Source organism: Spermophilus citellus, assembly GCF_964194105.1.
Source record: "Spermophilus citellus genome assembly, chromosome: 10".
In the NCBI taxonomy this organism is placed as follows: Eukaryota; Metazoa; Chordata; class Mammalia; order Rodentia; family Sciuridae; genus Spermophilus; species Spermophilus citellus.
Window position 1 is genome coordinate 127,522,585 of NC_138197.1, and position 20,404 is coordinate 127,542,988.

Sequence of the window (20,404 nt, forward strand, 5' to 3'; positions counted from 1 at the left end):
CCGCATGGGAAACCTCTGGGAGGTAAGGGACAAATGTCACAGTGCCAGGGAGACCAAGGCTGGGAGGCAGGAAAGCCTAACAAGGACCTTGAAGTCTAGTTACACTTGTCAAGGGAGAGAGCCTTGAGGTCCTACACCCTGTGCGGTAGAATAAGATCCCGGAGCCCAGGCTGCTGGAGTGACAGCCTCCCGGCAGTGAGAAGTCACAGCAGAGGCAAAGGGGAATGAATGGTCTGCAAGCCTCCTCCCTGTTGCCTCCGAAATCTCGGCATGAGGGGGACTCCCAGCCACTACACCCACTACTCACGGACGCTGCCCTCCTTGCCCATTAGGTGTACCTCCAGAATATCTGGACCAGAAGTCAGTCAGACCCGGATGCAAATTCCAGTTCTTGTACTTCCTGGCCGAGTGACTTTAGAACGTCTCACCAGGTTGACCAAAGTGCCCAGTGTCAAGGTTTCCACACATTTAGTCCTTCAACATGCATTTAGTGTGGCCCTCCTTTCCTAGAAACTGCACATGCTGTAGTGATAAGATCGTCAGGGTCCTGCCTTCATTCCATTCTGGTTGGAAAAGACAGGCTAAAGGGTTAGCAAACACATAGACTAACACCCTAGAGAGATACTAAACTAACACTAGAAGACTCCTTTAACCAAGGACGGGAAGTCCTCTCTAAAATGGTGACATCTAAGCTGACCTGCAAGATGAGACAAAGCCAGGCAAGTAAATAGACAAGGACACAGCCCATGAAGAGAGCCTGTGGCAAGAATGAGCTTGGTGCTTTGGGGGAACAGGCCATATGGTGTGGACAGGTTGGGTAGAGGCCAGATGGGCAGGGCTGTATAAACCTCCTGCCTTAGCCTCCTAAATAGCTGGGACTCCAGGTGTCATCCGGCCCTGTGACATTGATTGGTACATGAAAGCCCTTAGGGATTAAAGAAAGGGTTGGGGACATTGCTCAGTGATACAATGCTTGCTTCACATGCACAAGGCCCTGAGTTCCACTCCCAGAAGAAGGAAAGTAGGGACAGGGAGATGGCTTGAAGCGTTTCTATGGGGACTGTTGGAGGTAGAGCTAGACCGACTTAGGATTTGGAGAAAGAGGGATGGACAAGACTTGAGCACTGAGGCGGGTGTGACCCGGGAAGTCGGAGGCAGGGCTGACCATCAGGAGTTGAATTTGGGTCGAGTCATGTTTGCAGTCCCTATCTGACACCCACGTGGAAGCGTGGAATGAATGGGCACCTGGATGCGAGTTTGGGACTCAAAGAAGGTGTTGGAACTCTGGAAACACAAATCTGGGAGTCAGGCACACAAGTTACCTTTGCAACCACGGGACTGGATGATATCATCCAGGCAGAGGGTGTAGTTCGAAAGAAAGAGGCCGGGACCGTCGACTGTAAAATGAAGCAAACGACATCTCCACCCACGAGTCTCTCCGGAGGTGTCACATGAACGTATCCCTGGGTCCTGGGAACAAGGGCCCAGAACCCAGGCAGCGCCGGGACCGCGGCGGCCCCAGGGGCGGGGCTGGCGGGGCGGGGCCAAGGCTCTCGGCTGCCTCTCCGGGGCCCGGGGGCGGCTTGGCGGTGACGTCACCGCATGACTGGGTTTTTATGAATGAAAGGAATCCTGTGAGTGAGTAATTCCGGGAAGCTCGCTTTACAACTCCGCGCGCCCCGGCCCCCTGCGCCGCCCGCTCCACAACAAAACTCGGCTCGGCGCTCCCTGGAGCTCGGCTCGGAGCGCCCCGCGGTTCTGGCCGGAGGGGAGACGGACCCGGGCGCGGGCCGGGACAGCCGCGGGGACAGCAGCGAGACGCGCGCGTGCGGAGGGCGCCAGGCCTAGCGGGCCGAGAGGCGGGTGAGAGACGCGGGTCGGGGACGGCGCGCAGGACCCTGGGGCGGCAGGGCTCCTGCGCCCCGGGGTGGTGCCGGGCGCGGGCGCCGGGGCCCGCTCCGTCGGTGGCCCTGGGTATCCCTCGCCGGGTCGGCGCGGGGGAAAAGGAGACCGAAGTCTGGGGACACCTAGACGCGGCCGAAGCCAGCTGGGCGGGGTGCGGTGGAGACGGGCCCCTTCCCCGGCGCCCGCCGGGTCGGCGGAGCGGGAGGAAGGGGCCGCGCAGGCCGGCGGGGGCGGGGGCGGGGGCGGTGTGCTCGTACGTGACTCGCAGGGAACAGTCCCTGGCCCGGCGCCCGCGGGCGGTGTGTGCGCGGTTTGTTTACGTCCGAGGGCGGCGGGCGTGCGTGTGTCCCCTGGCAGGCGTCCTGGGTCTCCTGCCCGGCGAGTGCGTGCGCGGTCTACTCGGGGTGTGTGCGCGTGTCCGCGCGTGCGCTCCCCGGAGCCCGATGCTAGCGGTGAGTGCCCAGGAGCGGGTGCGTCCCACGGTGACGTCCCACGGTGACCACTGGAGTAAACTGAATAGGGTCACGAGCGAAGGAAGCGGCCCGGTCACAGGGTCTGGGAATTCTCGCCGGGCCACCCCGTTGCCATCAGCCCGCACGGCCCGGCCCCTGCCCTCCTCGGAGTTTCCCAGGGCCGCAGCCATGTGACTCCAGTGTTTGTCCTCCGCCCAGCGCCGGCGCCTGCAGCCACAGGGTGGGGCGGAGGTATCAAACCCCCGCCCAGTTGAGCAGGGGGTGAGGCGAGAGCGACCTGCAGCAGAGTGGGTTGGAGCCCAGGTCCTTGATCGCAGGTTTTCGGGCTCCCTGGGGAGGGCGGACCCTTGAGGACTTTGTACACCTCTGGACTGCCCATCCCCTCAGTCTCAGGAATAACAAGAAGGGCCAAAAAACCCACAGAAAGATGGGGATAGGGAAGGATCTGGCTCGTTGGGATCTGGTGGCTGTACCTGCTGGGTCGTGGAGGATAGGGCGGAGCTAGTCCACTCCACGTAGTTTCAATTCAAGGTGGGACTAGTTAGACTGGGCTCCTGCATGAACTGTCAGATCCCAGAGGCTACTTAAGGACCTGGGCCAGCTGGTAGACCTGGAGTGTCCCTCCACTCGCCCCCGCCGCCCCTCTGGCCTGTAGGATCAGCAGGCAGTAGGCATAGGTGTTTTTCCTCTTGAAGGGTTGGTGGGAGGGGTGGAGCCGATCTAGCCCCACCCACCCACCATCCCGGCCCAAAGCACCTGCCGGCCCAAAGCACCTGCCCGTTTGGTTCTGCAGCCTCAGGATGGGCTGGGGCTAAGGCGCCCTCTGACCTAATGTGCCTTCCTGCGCCCCCCACCCCCCGGGTCATCACGGGGGGGGGGGGCAATTGAGTTTGCTCTTTGCTGGGGTGGTCTAATTTTGAATCTTTGAGCCCTGGTGAGCTCTGCTACCACATCTGGCGACTGTGTCCCCCTCTCCCCTTGTGTCCCTACCTGCAGCAGGAACTAAGCAATTCCCCAGTGGCAGGGCAGGAACGGGCAATCTGGAGTAGTTTCCACACACAGCCTATTTTCCTGGGCAACTGTAGGAGAGAGAACAGAGCCAAGCCCCAGGCCATGGGGGTGTCCAGGAGCATGTGAGGTGTGAGTAGGGGGCTTGCAGCCAGGAACACAGGAACCAGGCAGGCCCATCTCCAGGGCTCAGGGCCAGGGGATGAGGGAAGTGGCTGGTTTGCTCAGTCATAGATAGAAAGTTAGTATTGAAAGGTTCATTCTCCTCTCCAGTCATCCTGGGAACCCACTAGGGCCTAGGACCCAACCTGGGTCCCTCACTGATGCTTTTAGTCCTGCATTGCCCCGGAGCCCTATGGTGGGCCGAGTGCTGGGAGATGACAAACCAGATCCAGAGACACCCCCCACACACACACACCCCTGGAGCTTACAGCCAAGCCCAGGAAACAGCATTGAAGGAAGAGCCACAAAACTGCACGCAAAGCCACAGCTGAGATGGGCAGTGGGCAGTATGGTGTGCACAGACGTCACTCTGGCTTGAAAGTATCTAACAGGATTCTGATTTAGCCAGGCAATCCAGGCAGGTTTCCCAGGGGAGGTGACTAGTCACAGAGCCTGGTGGAGCCGTAACTGTCTGTAAAGCCCTTGAGGGCAGGGGCTTGATTCCTCTGGCCCAGAGCCCAACACAGAGCCTGTCACACAACAGGTGCTTCTTGGATGTTTACTGATTGAATAATCGAGCACCCGGTTCATGTCCTTGAAGAATTCCATGACACATGGAGAAAAAGGCCTGAGAACCCAGGGAAACAGAAAATCAGGGCATAGGCTGTGGGACTCTTTTTTTTTTTTTTTAATATTGGGGATTGAACTCAGGGGCACTGGACCACTGAGCCACATCCCCAACCCTATTTTGTGTTTTATTTAGAGACAGGGTCTCACCGAGTCTCTTAACACCTTGCTTTTGCTGAGGCTGGCTTTGAACTCGAGATCCTCCTGCCTCAGCCTCCCAAACTGCTGGGATTACAGGTGTGCGCCACTGTGCCCAGCTAGGCTGTGTGCATCCTCCCTAAGTGAGCAGATCCTGTAGAGTTCAAGTCACTTTGTTCTACACACACAGTCCCTTTGTCCCTTTTGGGAGACAGTAATTGGGGAGGTCTGCTGCTTGCTGTTCCTTCCTTGTTAGCCTGATCCTGGGAGGGAGTGGAGGAGACGTGTTGAGGCCCCAGGAACCCCTGTGGGCTGGGGGAGAGGCTGGTAGTGCCAGTCTTTAAACATGCCAGTCGTGGCCAGGTTTGTAGTCTGGGGTCCATGATGACCCTTCTGAGCTCTCTTGGAGCTGGAGATGAAGGGTGGCAAGACTCAAGGCCAAGGCTGTGGTCCTGGTCCAGCTGAAAGGGCCCGTAGCCAGGCTGTGCAGGTGGAGCAGGATGACCAAGGCTGAGATGGCATTTGTGTCTGGTGCCTCTGCCCCCAGGATGCCCTCACTGATTCCCTCCCCTCCTCCAAGGCCCCCTTTCTGCTGAGGGTCTGGGAGCTGCATTCTGGGCTAGAATCTCTAACCTCAGAGATGCTTCTTGTAGGAGGTGCCCTAAGCTTGGGAAGTTAGGCATGTTGGGGACCTGAGGCCCAGAGAGATGGGGTGACACACCTGACGCTGCACAGCGAGTGAGTGGGCTGCACAGCTGGGGCGTCTCCCCAGTCCGCTGCCGCTCTGTCCTGCGCTCTGTCCTGCCGCCGCGTCCTTTCCAGCAGGGAGGAGGCTACACAGCGCGCTGCCAAGAACCAGGAAAACACATTTTTTCCCTCTGTCCTCACAGAGCAAGCAAGAGGGGTCAGCAGCCAGGGTGGAGCCTGTGCCAGTGGGTGGGCCTGTCTATAGGGTGTCTCTGGAGTGGCCTGGGGGCCAGGCCGGGTGTGTGGGAGGGTTCATGGCCTCCGCCTGGGCAGCCGAGGACCAGGAGTCAGCTCATCGCGTGGAGCTCCCAAGAGTGTTGGGAAGCCAGACCTGGAGGTCCGCTCTGCTGTCTCCCTCAGAGAAGAGCAGCAGCTGGGCAGGGCAGGGCCAGATCAGCCAGCCTGACGGAGGTGGAGGACAGTCCTAGAAGTCCCGGCCTGGGCCTTGAAGTTGAAAGCCCAGGGCCGTTGGAAAGCTCCCGGTTCTTGTGACTTTGCCTCGGCAGCTGCCTAACTGCTGAGCCAGGACATCCCTGGGCAAACAGGGTGCCCCAGCTCTCAGCAAGGATGCGGTCAGGGGCTGAGGCAAGGCAGGAGGGGGTGGGGGAGAGGAGGGAGGAACCCGCTGAGAGTCTTCAGAGCGCAGCCGGCTTCGGTGGCTTCCAGGAGAGGGGACGGCTGGCTGCCAGCTGCCGTTCAGCCTGGGTGTCCTCTGGGGGGCTGTGTTGGAAGGATTCTGAGGCTGTGTCCCTGCTCAGTGTTGAGAGAGGGTCGGGGGCTGAGTCTCACCTCCCTGGGGAAGTGCTGTGATTAGGCCACGGTGTCTCTGGGGCTGGGAGCAGAGAGAAGGGGAGGTGATGCGGCTGAGCCGACGGACCGGACCGTGGGCAGCCCGTCTGAGCTGCCTGTGTTTTATACGCGGATGCAGTTCCCATCCTCCCCAACTTTACAGATGGGGAGACCAGCTCCCAGAGGAAAAGTGACCGAGTGAGGGGCCAGGCTATGCAACCCAGGTTCTGTGCTAGGCACAGCACCCAGTACTCAGCACCAGCACCCAGCAGGCTGAGTTACCTGCGCCAGAAAAGGCTTTCCCTCTCCCCCTGGGTCTCTGTGTGGCCCAGACAGCACGCAACACACCAGTTCCCCAAACAGCCGGTGGCGAGGGCCCTGGATACTTGAGGACAGGCCTAACCCAAATCCTGGCGTTCCAGTGCCGGGGGGCCGGAGACGGTCAAGTCCACTTCCTCTGAGGACCCAGGGGAAGGGCTCTGCCAGGGTCACACGGTGAGGAGGCAGGTGGCCCCGGGTGGCCTCCTCAGGGTGGGCTACTCCAGAGGCAACTTCACAGAGCTGTCAGGAAGGCCAGGGATGGAGTGGTGGGAAGGGATTAGGATTCAGTCCTAGGCTTCTACAGGCTTTGGAATTCCTCTCTCTTTGCAGGGAGGCAGCCATTCACCTGCTGTGTGACTTCAGGCAAATGATGGGTCTCTACCTCCTGTGGGCCAAAATGGGCGTGGGGTGGGGGCAAATGGCCTGTAACCTTTCCTGCAGTTCCCTGAGTGACTCTGGCCAACTGGGAGGCGCCGAATCAGAGCGGGACCCCAGTGCTGGCTGCAGGCCTGAACCCCGCTCCTCCTGGACGGTCACTGACCTCTGCAGTTGTATCACTTGCTTCCACCAAAACCCCATGAGGCAGGTATGGTGCTGTTCCTACCGATGGGAAAGTGGAGACCCAGAGAGGCTGAGCAGCTCACCCGAGGTCACACAGCCCGGAGAACACAGGGATGGGACGGAAACCGGGCTAGCCTCTGACCACGCCACTATCTCTGTTTCCCTCACCCTCTGCGGGCTCAGCTGCACATAGATGGGGTCCCTACTGCTACCCTCCTGTTCTCCTGGCATCTGTAACCTCTTCACCATGGGAGCAAGGAGGCAGAGGGAAACAGAAAGAGCTGGAGACCGGGCCGGGGGCTTCCTCTGCACTAGGCTTGACCTTGGAACTGGGTTTGGACACTGACCAGTTGAGTGACTGCATCAGAGACTACCCAGCCCCTCCCAGTGCCGGCTCCTGCCCTGCAGGGCCCTGCGCTGGGTGGCCTTAAACCCCCAGGGCTGACTCTGCTCATGATGGAAAGGAAAACCACTGTTATGACCCTGGGATGGCGGCTGTGGTGGGGAGGGCGAGGGCTCAGGAGGGCTTCCTGGAGGAGAGGTCTGTGCCCAGGGCGGATGGGTGAGCAGGAGTCTGGTGGGAGAAGTGGGGAGGAGGGAACAGCGGAAAGTGTCAAGAGGTAGGGGACAGCCCAGAGGCATGAACTGGGGGTGGGAGGAAGTGAAAGAGATTCCTCCTGTCTGGAATGCAGAACGCAGGTCCTGGGGTGCTGCGTGGGTGGCCTGGACTGCGTGCTCAGGATCGGAGGGAGCCATGGGAGTGCTTAGATTCACCTGGTGGAAAGATCCTCCAGTCGCCGTGGGGAGGGGGAACTGAGGCCCACGGCAAGGCATGCTGGACTACCCGGGTGTGCGGCAGGGGCAGCGCCCTTTTAAGAGGCTGTGTGGCCGGTGGGACTGGTGCGAGTGGTGTGTGGACATCTACAGGTAGCATCCGCATAGTCAGGAGGCTGGCACGTTCCATATGATTTGTCCAGACAGGAGGGGTGGGCAGGGCGTAGAGGGCCCCAAGGACAGCTGAAGGGGCAGCCAGGGCCCAAGTCCCATAGTGGCTGGAGGGCCAGGCAGGGAACCGGGCCAGAGCCCAGGCTGAGCCTGCATTTAGCAATGTGGGCTGCAGCTCAGGGGTCCACCCTACGAAGTGGGCCTTACCCCCTGCCCCCACCAGGCTCTGTGAGGAAGTCCGGGGCTGCCCAGGGCCTTCTCTTGGTTGTTAGAAGAACACAAGGCTTTCAGGCCCGCAGGGAAGGCACTGGGGGCCGATGCCCCTCACAGTCCATCTGCCCAGGGACAAGCGGAGTTAGTGCCCAGCAGCCCCAGGCAGTTGGGGAAGTTCTCTAAAACTCGGGCCTCGGGTCTCTCAGTACATCCCAGAAGCCTGGTGGCTCTTAAGAGCCTCCCAGCCCCAGGGGCCCAGTGGCTTCTGTCTGAGGAACCTCTTGAAATGCCAACTTCCCTTTTCTGTCTGCTCCTTCCCTCTGAGGTGCCAGACCCCTGACTGTGTGGGCCTGCAGGGGCTGGGGGTTCCCCAAAAGCCCTGGACTGTCCCCACCTGAGCCTGAGTCACCCTGAGAATTCAGCCACTAGCACCCCAAGCATGCGCTCTGGCCAAGCGCTCTTTTAAGCCCTGGGGAGTCCACGGGTGCAAGCTCTGTCCCTCTGGGAGCAGACACTCTCGGGGAGGCAGATGCTGAACAAATACATAAAATGTTCGTGACTAATAATTACAAATTGAAAAGTGCTACAGACACAGGCAGGGGCGGGAGAAGGGGAGAGAGCTTGCGTGGGTCTCTGCCAGCACCGGGGGTTGGTTCAAGCTGAGATTTGAAGAGACCTGAGGGGTGGTACAGCTCTGCGGTAGCTAGTGGATCCCCATGCCAGGCAGAGCAGGCAGCCATGCAGGGGCCCTGGAGCAGCACATGGGGGCTGGAGGAGCCGAGAGGAGGTGGTCCAGGAGGAACAGAGCCGGGGAGGCCAGTGGCTGGTCAGAGGCAATTGCGCGGGGCACATTGGGCAGTTCCTTGTGGCCACTGTGATGACCTGGCTTTACTTCCAGTGAGATGGGAGCCCTGGAAGGGTCCCAAGACTGGCATGAGGTGATCTGATTAACACCCAACCACTCTGTCACCAAGGGGAAAGCAAGCATAGAGAGGGTCACATACCTGCCAGACACATACCTGTCCCCATGGTTGGCAAGGGGACCCTTCCAAAAGGCTCAGGTATGTCTGGTACCAGGTCCGTGCACTTTCCATTTCTCTGATGTGTCCCCAGGAGACCGCTGGACCTTGCCAGGATGTGTCAGAAGCTGAGCTGACCCATGAGGTCTGACCCACAGACAGCTCAAGGATCCAAAGCCTGGACTGTCTTTCGCCTCCTGGGTCTCGCTAATGACAGTGCCTAGGGTGCCACACCTCAGATCACAAAACACCTGCCTTTTTCTTTGCTCCTTACCACGTCCCCTCCCCAGGGGAATTGTCCCGTGAGTAAACTGAGGCTCACACTAAAGCAGAGAGAAGATCAGATCAACAGGGGACAGAGGATCACTTCTTCAAAGGGTCCCCTTGGGGAGGTGGTTCCCTTCTCCAGCCTAAAGTGATGACCACTGACCTCTTGAATGTCCCCTCCATGACATTTTTTGGTTTTGTTTCTTGAACTGGGGATTGAACCCAGGAGTGTTTTACCAGTGAGCTACATCCCCAGACCTTTTAATTTTTTTTTTTTTTTTTTTTTTTTTTTTTGAGGCAGGGAGGGTCTTAGTACTTGCTGAGGCTGGTCTTGAACTGGTGATCCTCTTCCCTCGGCCTCCAGAGGAGGTCTCCTTGCTGGGATTATAGGCGCGCAACACCATGCCTAGCCCTCCATGAGTGTTGTATTCACCTCCATTCCCCAAGGGCCAACCATATGGCTGGCAAACAGTAGCTGCTTGACAGGTCGTTGTTAGAACATTCAGGCCCACAGGGAAGGACGGGGGCTGATGGTCCCTCACCAGCCCAGGGCTGCTACCCCATCTGCCCAGGGACAAGCTGAGTTAGTGCCCAGCTGCCCCCAGGCAGCTGGGGAAGCTTTCCTAAAGTACAGGCCTGAATGAGGGTGACCTGAGGAGGGGACTGGGATGTCATATCTTGTTGCGGTGCTGGCTGTACTTTGGGAAGTCACTGTACACGTTCTGTGCATGTGTTTTTTGGTTTGGGTTTTACTGGGTGGTAGTGGGGGCGGAGTCAGGCCTTGAGCATGCCAGGCAAGCACTCCACCATGGAGCTGCACCCCAGCCCCACCCAAGTTATTACGAACAGTCTCTCTGTAGGTTATACTTCCATGAAACTTTTTAGAAACATCAAATAGGCAGGTTTTAGCTTCTGGGAAGAATGGCCTGTGGGCGGTGCCTATTTATTGAGAGCACCCTGCATGTCAGTCTTGGAAGTGGGCAGAAGGATGAAGTGATAAGGCAGGTGATGGCCCTATTCTTATGGCCTGAAATTTTGGTGGGAGAGGTGTGGGAGGGAGAGACAAGCCATAAGCCAGAATTGGAACCAAATAGAACTTCACAAAAGGTGATTGTTATGAGGCTTGATAAATGGAGTTAATAATATGACACAATGTGGGGTTTGAGTCTGGATGGTCAGGGAAGATCTCTCAGAGGAGACAGCACTGGGCAAAGTACCTGGATGACCAGGAGTCACTAAGGGGAGAGAACAGTAAAGAAAGCAGTGAGTGCAAAGGCCCTGAGGCTAGAATGATCCATTTAATTAAGAAGGCTGCACCCTCGGGGTCAGAGGAAGGTGTTAGGCTTCAGTTCTCAGGTAGTGAGTTTGGATTTTACTCTAAGTGTGTGTGTGTGAGGACCCCAAAGTGACCTTCACCTCCTCTGTCTCCTAGGTCTGCAGCTCAGAGGGCACCTTCTGCAACCATGTCTGTGGATCCCTTATCCAGCAAAGCCCTGAAGGTGAGGTGTCTGCTCCTGTTGTCCTCTGCCCCCTCTCGGCCCACACAGAGCCTCCACATCCTAACTTCCCCTTCCCTTCCTGGCCTCCCTAAGGGTGGGTGGCTCAGCCGGCATCAGACATTTATGGTGGCATGGGGCCAGGTCACTTCCCACTCTGGGGCTGCTTCCCCATTCAGAGGTGCTTTCCGGGCTGGGTTCTGGCTGAGTCCAGGACTTGACGCTTGGTTAGATTTCGGCCGAGCCCTGGGGTGGCCTCCTTTCGAGTTCGATCCTGGTTTGGCCTGGTTTCCCCTTCCGGATTCCTGTCCCCTTCAAGGGCCTGGATCAAGTCCAGCCACCGCCTCTGTGGCCAAGGCGGCGACGGAGGAACACGGGGCTGGGGGGGAGTGGGGGAGGAGAGGACCGTCCCCAGCGCGGGTTGCGCGCCAGGCCCGGGACTCGCAACCCACGGGCGGGAGCGGCTGCGGCCTCAGTTTCCCCTGCCCGCAGGTCAAGCGCGAGCTGAGCGAGAACACGCCGCACCTGTCGGACGAGGCGCTGATGGGGCTGTCGGTGCGCGAGCTCAACCGGAACCTGCGCGGGCTCTCGGCCGAGGAGGTGACGCGGCTCAAGCAGCGGCGCCGCACGCTCAAGAACCGCGGCTATGCCGCCAGCTGCCGCGTGAAGCGCGTGTGCCAGAAGGAGGAGCTGCAGAAGCAGAAGTCGGAGCTGGAGCGCGAGGTGGACAAGCTGGCGCGCGAGAACGCCGCCATGCGCCTGGAGCTCGACGCGCTGCGCGGCAAGTGCGAGGCGCTGCAGGGCTTCGCGCGCTCGGTGGCCGCCGCCCGCGGGCCCGCCGCGCTCGTGGCGCCCGCCAGCGTCATCACCATCGTCAAGTCGGCGCCGGGCCCTGGCCCCGCCCCCGGCCCGGACCCCGCCCCCGGCCCGGCCGCCTGCTCCTAGTGCGCGCCCCGCCTCCCCTTCCCGCCACGCCCACCAAAAGCCACGCCCCTCCGACGCGCTCCTCTCCCAAAGTGCCTGAGCGCCTTCTGTCCCCAGGTCCTGTTTTTCTGCGGCCACCTGTCCCTGTGGTGAACACACATTTCCTTCCCAGGCTCTGTCTTCCTCTTGCAGTTCCCCAAACTGGGACCTAATGGCCCTGGCGAGGGGCAACTTTGCTAGGTTGCGGGGGCATCCGGGTCCAGGGTCTTCCTTGCTGAAATTCCGCCTTCTTAGGACTGGAGTGAAATCGGGTGAGGAGGGCATGCTCATTGCTCGAAACTGCTCGAATCATGCCAATGTCCAACCTCCCAGGATTCGGGACTAGGTTTGGCCCTGTGAGTGACTTGCCAGGCTGTCCTGCTGGGAAGCTGCACTGAAGAGACCTCCCACCTCTGCTTTGGGTCCAGGGCGTGCCGGGCTTCCTAAAGCTAGGAGGGTCATTCGAAATGGTGAGATGGGGCAGCCGTCCAGTGGACAGGACATAGCCAAGGCGACATATCACTTAGTGTCTGAGGTGGAACCAAAAGCTGGGCCTCCTTACTGCTGCCCTAAGATTCCAGCCATGATTTTTGAGGGGACAGTGAACAGGGACTGAAAAAGGTGCCAGGAGGACCTCCCTGGCCTGGGAAGCAGTTCTCTGTAAGGGAGGGAGAGAGAAGCAGAGGGAGAGAGAAGGTGACAGGTGGAAGAGAGGGAGGGAGCTGGCCTGGATCCATGCAAGGCTCTCCTTGCAGCCAGGGTCCCCTGGAGCTGGCTAGTCCAAGAGAAAGGGGAATGGAGGTGACCACTATGGCAGATGCAGAGACCAGGAGACAGATTCACAGTCCCAAAGCCTGGAGTTGGGGTCCTTGGATGTAAGGAACCCCTTCAACCTTTGTATCCTCTGTGGGGTGGGGGCTGGCCACTGCCACTGTTTGCAGTCCTCCTGGAAAGCCCAGCCCCTAACACTGTATACAGCCGCCCCTCCCCACTTTTTATTTATTGCACGAATCTAAGTTATTCTCCCCAGCCAGAGCCCAGCTCTTGCTCCCTGGGAAGAGTGGCATGTGGCCCTGAGCTGGACTTTATATTTTATACCTGCAAATAAATCACATTTTATCTTATATTTAGGGAAAGCCAGGTGGCAATCACAAAAATATGTTTTTTAAAATTGCCCGGCCCCAGAACTTATTTATTTTCTGACTTACAGTGAGCATTGTCTGCCTTCTGTATTTTGTAGACTTTCTGAATAAAGTCAAGATCTCTTTTTCCATTGAGAAGTGTACATCCTGGCCTGTTTTGTGTGTGTACTGAATAAGTGGCCTGAGATGGGGTGCTCAGGACCCTTTGGAGGGTGGGAGGGTAAGCCCCCATGGCTAGGTGTTGCTGGCTGATATGGGGCGGGAATAGAGGAGGGCAGTGCCAAAAATTTGTAGCTTCCATCTAGAGCCTAGGAACCTCCTTTGGGTAGTTCAACTCCTGGATTTTAGAGTTATCTTTCCAGCACTTTTATACCAAGGTCTGATTTTCTATGATCAAGTCAGAATTTTTTCCCCAGTTCTGGAAAGCACAGGGAGGCATGGGGAGAAGTGGCTTCCTCAGTCCCAGCCTACAGGACTAAATCTTACTCCTGGGCCTTATTCCAGGCCCATATTCCCGTCATCCCAATCTGCCAGGCCTCAGAGGCCCCTTGAGGTGGGTGGACGGTGGTTGTGGGGTCAGCGGAATCAGAGTTTGACTCCAGGGTCTCTTTTCCTTACTGTGGAACTTGTGGTGCTTAATTGGGTTTCTTGTAGCCTCCCTCGGCTTATCCACCTACAGAAGATAGGCAGGAAAGCACTGGGGCTTGAAGGTGAGGAGCTGCAGGTGTTCACGGTCACACAGGGCCCGGGTGAGGACCCTGTGTGTGGCTAGGTAGGGAGATGGTGGGGCTGGGGAAGCTGCGGAGTGTGGGAAAGGGCCAGACCACAAGGCCTTAACTGGGCCTGCGGAGTTCTCTTCCCTCAGGTGGGGGCTCTGGTGGGTCCTAGATGTGTGAAATGCTGAGCACAGGCCTGGGGAATGGGCAGCAGGAAGCCCTGGGAGGGACCAGTGGCTGTTACCTCGAGGTTACAGCCTGGCTGGGAATTTCCCCCACCCACGCTGCATTCCTGAGAGCTCCTGTCAGCTGGAGGCTGGGCCCCAGCAAGGAATGAGGGTGGAGGGAAGGTGCCTGTGGCCTAGGACCCCTGCCCCAACTTCCTGGCCCCAGGGTCCCAGGGTAGAGGCAAAGGGGAGCTTGGTATTCTGGAGGATCCCTGGAAGTCCTTGCAGAGGGGCTGCCGGTGACACTGGTTTCCCCCATGGCGCCCAGCCCTTATGACAACAAGAGGCTGAGCTCCTTGTGACCTGCCGGCTGGGGGAGGAGGTGACACTTTGCCCAGTGGGGACCTGGATGCCGATTTCAGTTCCTGGCAATGTGACTCCCCTCCATCACCTAGACATCACACTCAGGAAGGACGAAGTGGACACCCCACCCCCCCAGGCAGAGGGGGCAGGAAAGAGGCAGGGACAGAAGCTCACCGCAGGCAGGGGGTTTCAGTACAATCTATATTATCTCATATATATATTTCTTCCTCACTTTATTTGCTCACTTCTGTCACGCATTTAAAATGTCACAGAGACCAAAATAGAGTGGCTTTCGGTGGAACTCATGGCAGTCATGACGATACAAAACTAGGGACTCTGTCTTCTCATACATCATACAATTAATTTTCAAGTATTTTTATATACAAAGGGCTACTCTATCTGGAAAATAATAATAAAAAAAGACAAGGTAGGTTATGCATCCTAGGAAGGAGGAGGGGATGCAGCAGTTGGGAACACTTTCCCCATCCCTGTGTCCCCAGGGACTGCTAGTTCCTGCCACTTGGCTCCCAGCTCTACCCACCACGCTAGAGGACAAGCGTGCCAGAGCAGCCGAGGACAGAAGGGGCAGGAATCAGCAACACGCTTTGGCCTGGAAGGAGGGGCAATGTGTCAGGGAGGCAGACTCGACTCGTGGAGGCAGACACGGGAGGGAGCCAGCGCCGCTCCTGGGACAGCCTGTGCCTTCCAGCTGCCGCCCACCCAGATGGGAGCCCAGGGCAGGCCTCTGGGCCGCATGGGAAGGAAGGAGGTCAGGAAGGTCGCTGGGATCAGCTATCTTACCTGGACCCTCCCCTAGATCCAGGGGCAGGAGCCTGTTCATTCCAGGAGTGACCAAAAGAGCTTCTGGCAAGTGCCACCAGACAGGGGACCCTGCTCCCTCACTGGATCTAGGCTACTCCACTCCAGACCCAAGTATTGCCTGGGTTTCAAGCAACAGAACGCCCTGCTACACGAACGTGCACTACGCCACGAGGCTCTTCCTAAGACTGGCTGGCAAAAGCCCAGCCTGCCTGGGGACTTCAGCCCTGGATACACGGGTGTGGAGGGCAAGGACAGGAACTGGTGGTCCCTGGTCACTCCTAAGGCCTGTTAAGGGCACATGGCCCAGCACTGCAGGATCCTGAGTGCCAGCAGCTTAGTAAGGAGTCCCCAGGGGGTATCTGGGGCAGATGCAGGCTGAGGAGGGGGCTTTTATATGTGACTAAGGCACAGAAGAGATGGGCTAGGGGCCAGATGAGGCAGAACACCAGGCTCTGTGTGGACAGAGGGCCCTGGAGAGGAGTCTGGGACACCCTCCACCTCCTGGCTCCCTGCTGCATGGCCATCCCCACTGTCCTCCCCCAGGAGCTGGCCCGAAATGTGGGGACACAGACCTTTCTCCTGAATGGGAGGGAGAAGCCCAGGGGAGAGGCTCAGCAAAGGCTCTGACTGCTCCGTCTGGGGGGAGGACTGGAAGACCGACTTGTGAACAGCCAGGCAGCTGGCTCTGCCCCAATGCCTTCAAGAGAAGGACCAAGTGAGAGGGCAGTGCAGGCTGCTGGCTGCCCTCAAAGGGCCAGGAGGAGGTGGGCAGAAGGCGGCCTTGGCGAGGACACCTGGGGCCCAGAGGCCCCCTGCTTCACCAGAAGGGCTCCGAGGTACCAGAGCACCCTTCCTAGAGGTCCCCTGGTGTCTGGCTCTGATCCTTGCAGCACGCCAGGCAGGCCTGGGTCAGGAGGGACAGCCACAGAATGTCCACGTTCCCTCCTCCTGCCCAGGTTGAGGCAATCTAGCATCGGACAGGGTGGACACAGGGGAAAGCAGGCGGGAGGAGCCTGGGAAGAGACTTCCCTAGGCAGGGAGGAGCAGGCAGGCAGGGAAGAGCATGGCGTGGGGCGGGGGGCACGACCTCAGCATGAGCTCCTCCTGCAGGAAGGCCTGGGAGGCTGCAGCCATGGCCCACACACAAGCACTTAGGCCTGGGCATGGCTGGTCCGAGGTGCCTCCGCCACAGGACGGGCAGCAGGGGTATGGGAGCTCTCCCAGTATCCTCTGCCCTGGCCCGGGCAGGCAGGATTAGCCATGTATAAATATTCCTAAAGGCTCACGGGAGAGCCTGGGATGTCCCCAGACAGAGGGTGTCTGGCTGTTCCTCTGAAAGCGATATGTGTTTCTGGTCCAATAAATAAGGGCAACACCGAAGCTGTGTGGCCACCTGGCCCCGTGGTGAGGCTGGAGGAGGACATGGCCCGCCCTTGCCCAGGTGCGGGTCCCTCCCCGCAGCGCCACACCTAGAACTCGTCGTCAGAGCTGAGCAGGAGGGTCTTCTCGTTGTCGCGGGCTCCACTGAGGCTATGGGAGCGCGAGAGGCTGTGGGCGCCGCTGCGCCAGGTGGGCCCAGGCTCCAGAGTGGACTGCTGCGTGTACTGCTGGTAGGCGGGAGAGAAGTTGTGGATGGCGTCCTGCACGATGTCGTGTGGGTTCATGGTCTCCTTGAGGCTGCTGGAGATGCTCTTCATGGGGGCGCAGCGGCCTGAGGGAGGAGGCAGGAGGTAGGGTGAGGGGTGGGCCCCTGCCCTGACCCTGCAACAGACCCCCGACCCAGGCTGTCATCCAGTCATTCCCTCTTGAACCAAGAACGGGTCCAAGACATGAGAAAGGACAGGCAAGAAGCAAACTCCGCTGCCCAGAGGGCGGGAGCAGCCAGGGCATCCTGTGGGCTGGCCTCCTGCCAGAGGGCAAAGTGACACTCCGTTTGGGGAAGCCAGGGCGGGCAGGAAGGGACGCCAATAGAGACTGGCGAGCTGCAGGCATGAGCCTGGAATGCCCACGGCTCCGTGGTGCCAGGCCCACGCCCTGCCCCGGGAGTGTTCCTCTGTGGGGAGGGGACCAGGCTGGCCGCTGGCTTCCCCCTAGAGAGGATATGCTTCCTCCTAATCCCCTCTAATGATGCGTTCCCTCAGGCTCAGAGGGGAGAAATGGCCCAGGCCACCAGGCACAAGTGAACAACCCAACTCTGGGTCCAGAATCAGACCCTAGTCTTCCCACCCCCCATGTCCTCTGCCATGAAAATGGCACTGAAGGCCCTGCTGCCCTAGCAGGGGGCCCTGTGCCCCAGAACCACATAGGGCATGTTCCAGAACAATGGGAGATGAGACAAACGCAGGTGGAGGGGCCTCGGCAGGCAGGTGCTGGGGCTCTCCCACCTTAGGGGTGCCTGCAGGGAGGAGAAGGGGACACAGAGGAGCTACAGAGAGGCATGCTGGTGACAGTGACCAGAAGTGACGTGCAGGACAGACGTGCAGACAAGAGTGGGACCTACCGTAAGGGCCGTATGTTGGCACTGCCCACGGCCAAACCCAGGGCAAATGCAAGGCAAAGGGGCAGGGCGAGAAGCCGGAGGCAGAGAAGACGAGAGAGTTCAGTGAGCACTGCGCCCACCCCAGGCGCTTGGCCCACCCCCACCCAGGCACCTCGGCGGCTCCCACTACCCCCACCCCCAGGGCCTGAGGGGACATCTGCCCAGGGGTGACTCTTCCTATGGTGCTCACACTCACAGAGGTCACCCTGGCTAGAGGTGTCCCCTGTTCCACCTTTTCTCAGGCTTGGCCAGAGCCACCTCTGCATGGAGTGGCCATTTCTCACACCTCAAGGCTCAGCAGAGCTGGCCTTCACCCTAGGGTGACAGGGGCTGGGCACCTCAGAGACTGGGCCAGGAGCCTTTGGCCATGGGCCCTGAGCCTCGGCCAGAGGGAGGCAAGCTCGGCCAGCAGCAGCTGTCCCTGGCCTGGCAGTACAGCCAGTCAGGCTACTGCTGGCTGGGGTGTGTGTGTCTGAGGGGACAGCGAGTGCAGGACGCCCAGCTGGCGGTAGGAAGCCTCTGCAGAGCCCGAGGCATGGAAAGGGCTCTCCACTACAGCCCTGCCTGCTCTGGGGACAGTCCCAGGCCCCAGGCCCCAGGTAACATTCCCACAGATATAGGCTCTGCCAGACCAGGTCCAAGGGACAAGGCCCTCAGTCCTGGGTGGGCATCTGTAAGACCCTCCCCACTTTGGGGGTAAAAATGGGGGTCTGGAGGGGAAATAGGTGGAGACCTCCCAGTTGGCAGAGAGTTGGACAGTGTGACCAAAGACTGAAGAGTGACTGAGAGCACAGCGGCAGGAGTGCCCGCAGGACAAAGTCCAGCAGAGGAGTGTCAGTGCTCTTTCTAAGCAGGGCAGCAACGGGGAGGACCTGGGCTGAGAGGCTCCCTCTCCTCGCCCTGCTACCTCCTCCTTCTCCTGGAACAGGTCCCCATCCTCCCAGCCCACTGCTTATCCAGTCACCAAGGAGCTCTAAGGCAAGGGCTGCCCCAGACAGAGTGTGGGGCGGGCACGGGGTTAGAGGGCTCCAGACCTTCCTGGCACAGGGGGTGAGTCTGCTACCACCTTCCAACTAGGAGACCAGCAGGTGTAAAGAGAAAGCTGTCAGACCTCACATCACCGGTTTCTTAGAAGTAAGCACGGTATTTTGTTTTTAAAGAAATTTAAAGAGGCCTGTAATCCCAGCGGCTCGGGAGCCAGCCTCAGCAAAAAGCCAGGTGCTAAGTAACTCAGTGAGACCCTGTCTCTAAATAAAATACAAAAAATAGGACTGGGGATGTGGCTCAGTGGTGGAGTGCCCCTGCGTTCAATCCCTGGTACCCCCGCCCCAACCAAAAAAAGAAAACAAAAAGAAATTTAAAGAGGACAGAAGTGGAGGACAACTGAGAAGCAAGGCCTGGTCATCGGGAGCCTGGGGATCTGCGTATTCAGTCTGCTGCCAGACTTTCCCGTCATCCCTGTGTCCACACTGGGACCTACTCCAAGGGACAGGTGAGCTTAGCTTCCAGGACCATACCAGTAGTGCCAGTGATGGGGAGGGGTCTCTCCTGGTCCTGCCATCCCCTCTCCCCAACCTCTGAGGCCCTTCTCCCACTGGGGTTCGCCCCTGCAGGGCACTGGAGGATGGCAGGTACTCTGGAACTCTGCTCCCCCCACTAGAGTCACCCCAGACCCTGTCTCCTTCCCCCCACTAGAGTCACCCCCAGACCCTGGCTCCTACCTTGAGCGTCCAGCCTCTTGTCAGCATAGGCCTTGTAGGTGAAGGCGTGTCGCAACGCCAGGGCCGCGAAGAACATCTCCACGCAGATGATGAAGTCCTGGTAGCCAGCGGCCACGGTACCCTCGCCCACCGACACGCGGGCCGAGTGGATCTTGGGGATGGCGCCACACTTTTCCAGGATGGCCAGCAGCATGCCTGAGGGAAGGCGCCACCTGGCCTGTAAGGACTTCCAGGCCCCTCTCCCACGCACCCCCAGACACCCTCAGGCCCACTGTGGTGGTAAGGGAGCACAGCTGCAGGACAGGGTTGGTGACACAAAGCCAAGGCCTCCAGAAAGCCACTCTCCCAGTTCCTTGCCAGTCACCTAAAAGAGGTGACTGGGACTTCAATTACATGGGGTCCCTGGGGTCCTCCGTCCGTGCATTAGCTCTGCCGGAGCTTCCCAAAGCTTCTCTGAAAAGCCCTGGAGGGTGCAGAGAGTGCCCCATGGGCCAGGCTCCCTGAGTCCCAGGCTGGGACCACCTAAGACAGCCCTGTGGCCTGAGCTCCACACCCTAGGACCCAATCGCAGGGAGGGTGGAAAAGGGCTCAGAGGCAGGGGCCTCACGAGGCTGGAGGGAGCTGACCTTGCCAGAAGGAGAGGAAGATGACGGACTTGACCATGAAGAACTTGAGCACAGGGCTGTAGGGGCTGAGCAGCTCCCGGGTGGCGAAGTAGAAGAGGAAGAGGGCGTAGAGGGCCAGGCTGACCGAGATGTTGTAGATGATGGTCACATAAAGGTAGCCGCTGGTGACGCTGCAGAGTGGGCACATTCTGGTTGGGACCAACCTGCCCTGCCACACGTGACCCCCGTACCCCTCCCCAGAGTGCAGTGAGCTGCAGGAGGGAGGGATGGCAGTCAAGGGCACGCATCCCAAGTGGGACAGGGCTGTGCGCCCACGGTGCAGGTCGACCTGCTCCCTCTGCTGTGCCGTGCTGTCCCAGCTCTGGGCCCACTGCTGGGACACACTGGCAGGAAAACCAGAGTCAGGCTGGAGGCTACAGACTGACAGCCAGTCAGTGGTGTCCAAGGGGTTGACCCCAAGCTTGCTGTGTGACCAGGGTACAGCTGAGCCCAGTTCGCTCACCTGCCTGGGTGGGGCTGTGGTGGGTCACGGGCAGTATGTGTGACGCCTGGCGAGCACAGGGCCACCTTCACTGCCCCACATGAAACCTGGGGCTCGAGCTGGTCCCTCGGGCTCTTCCCCTCACCCCCACCTTCAGAGTGCTCACTGGCCTTCGCGGCTCCACCTGGGGAAG

At 59.3% G+C, this 20,404-nt stretch overlaps 2 protein-coding genes across 12 annotated transcripts in view; one reads left to right on the forward strand and one right to left on the reverse strand.

Moving 5' to 3' along the window:
• Positions 1 to 1,576: 1,576 nt before the first annotated feature.
• MAFF (MAF bZIP transcription factor F) lies at positions 1,577 to 12,908 on the forward strand. Of its 8 annotated transcripts, none has more exons than XM_081309757.1 (3): positions 1,577 to 1,634; positions 10,608 to 10,674; positions 11,164 to 12,907. In XM_081309757.1, the coding sequence occupies exons 1-3, from the start codon at positions 1,621 to 1,623 to the stop codon at positions 11,614 to 11,616; spliced, it is 534 nt and encodes a 177-aa protein (XP_081165883.1). In that variant the 5' UTR covers positions 1,577 to 1,620; the 3' UTR covers positions 11,617 to 12,907. The 8 variants fall into 8 exon arrangements, with proteins under 8 accessions (XP_081165883.1, XP_081165879.1, XP_081165884.1 ...); XM_081309758.1 differs by lacking the exon at positions 1,577 to 1,634 and adding an exon at positions 1,641 to 1,863 and having other exon boundaries at positions 11,164 to 12,906; XM_081309759.1 differs by lacking the exon at positions 1,577 to 1,634 and adding an exon at positions 1,987 to 2,357.
• Positions 12,909 to 14,238: 1,330 nt separating this feature from the next.
• TMEM184B (transmembrane protein 184B) overlaps positions 14,239 to 20,404 on the reverse strand; it is a 46,229-nt gene continuing 40,063 nt past the window's right edge. For 3 of the 4 annotated variants that reach the window (XM_081309744.1, XM_081309745.1, XM_081309746.1), the window contains 4 exons: positions 19,731 to 19,900; positions 19,105 to 19,299; positions 17,345 to 17,365; positions 14,239 to 16,555 (listed from right to left, as the gene is read on the reverse strand). In XM_081309744.1, coding sequence (XP_081165870.1) covers positions 16,314 to 16,555; positions 17,345 to 17,365; positions 19,105 to 19,299; positions 19,731 to 19,900 — 628 coding nt within the window. In that variant the 3' untranslated portion in view covers positions 14,239 to 16,313. The remainder of the gene's footprint in view (positions 16,556 to 17,344; positions 17,366 to 19,104; positions 19,300 to 19,730; positions 19,901 to 20,404) is intronic. The other variant, XM_081309747.1, reaches the window with a different exon arrangement.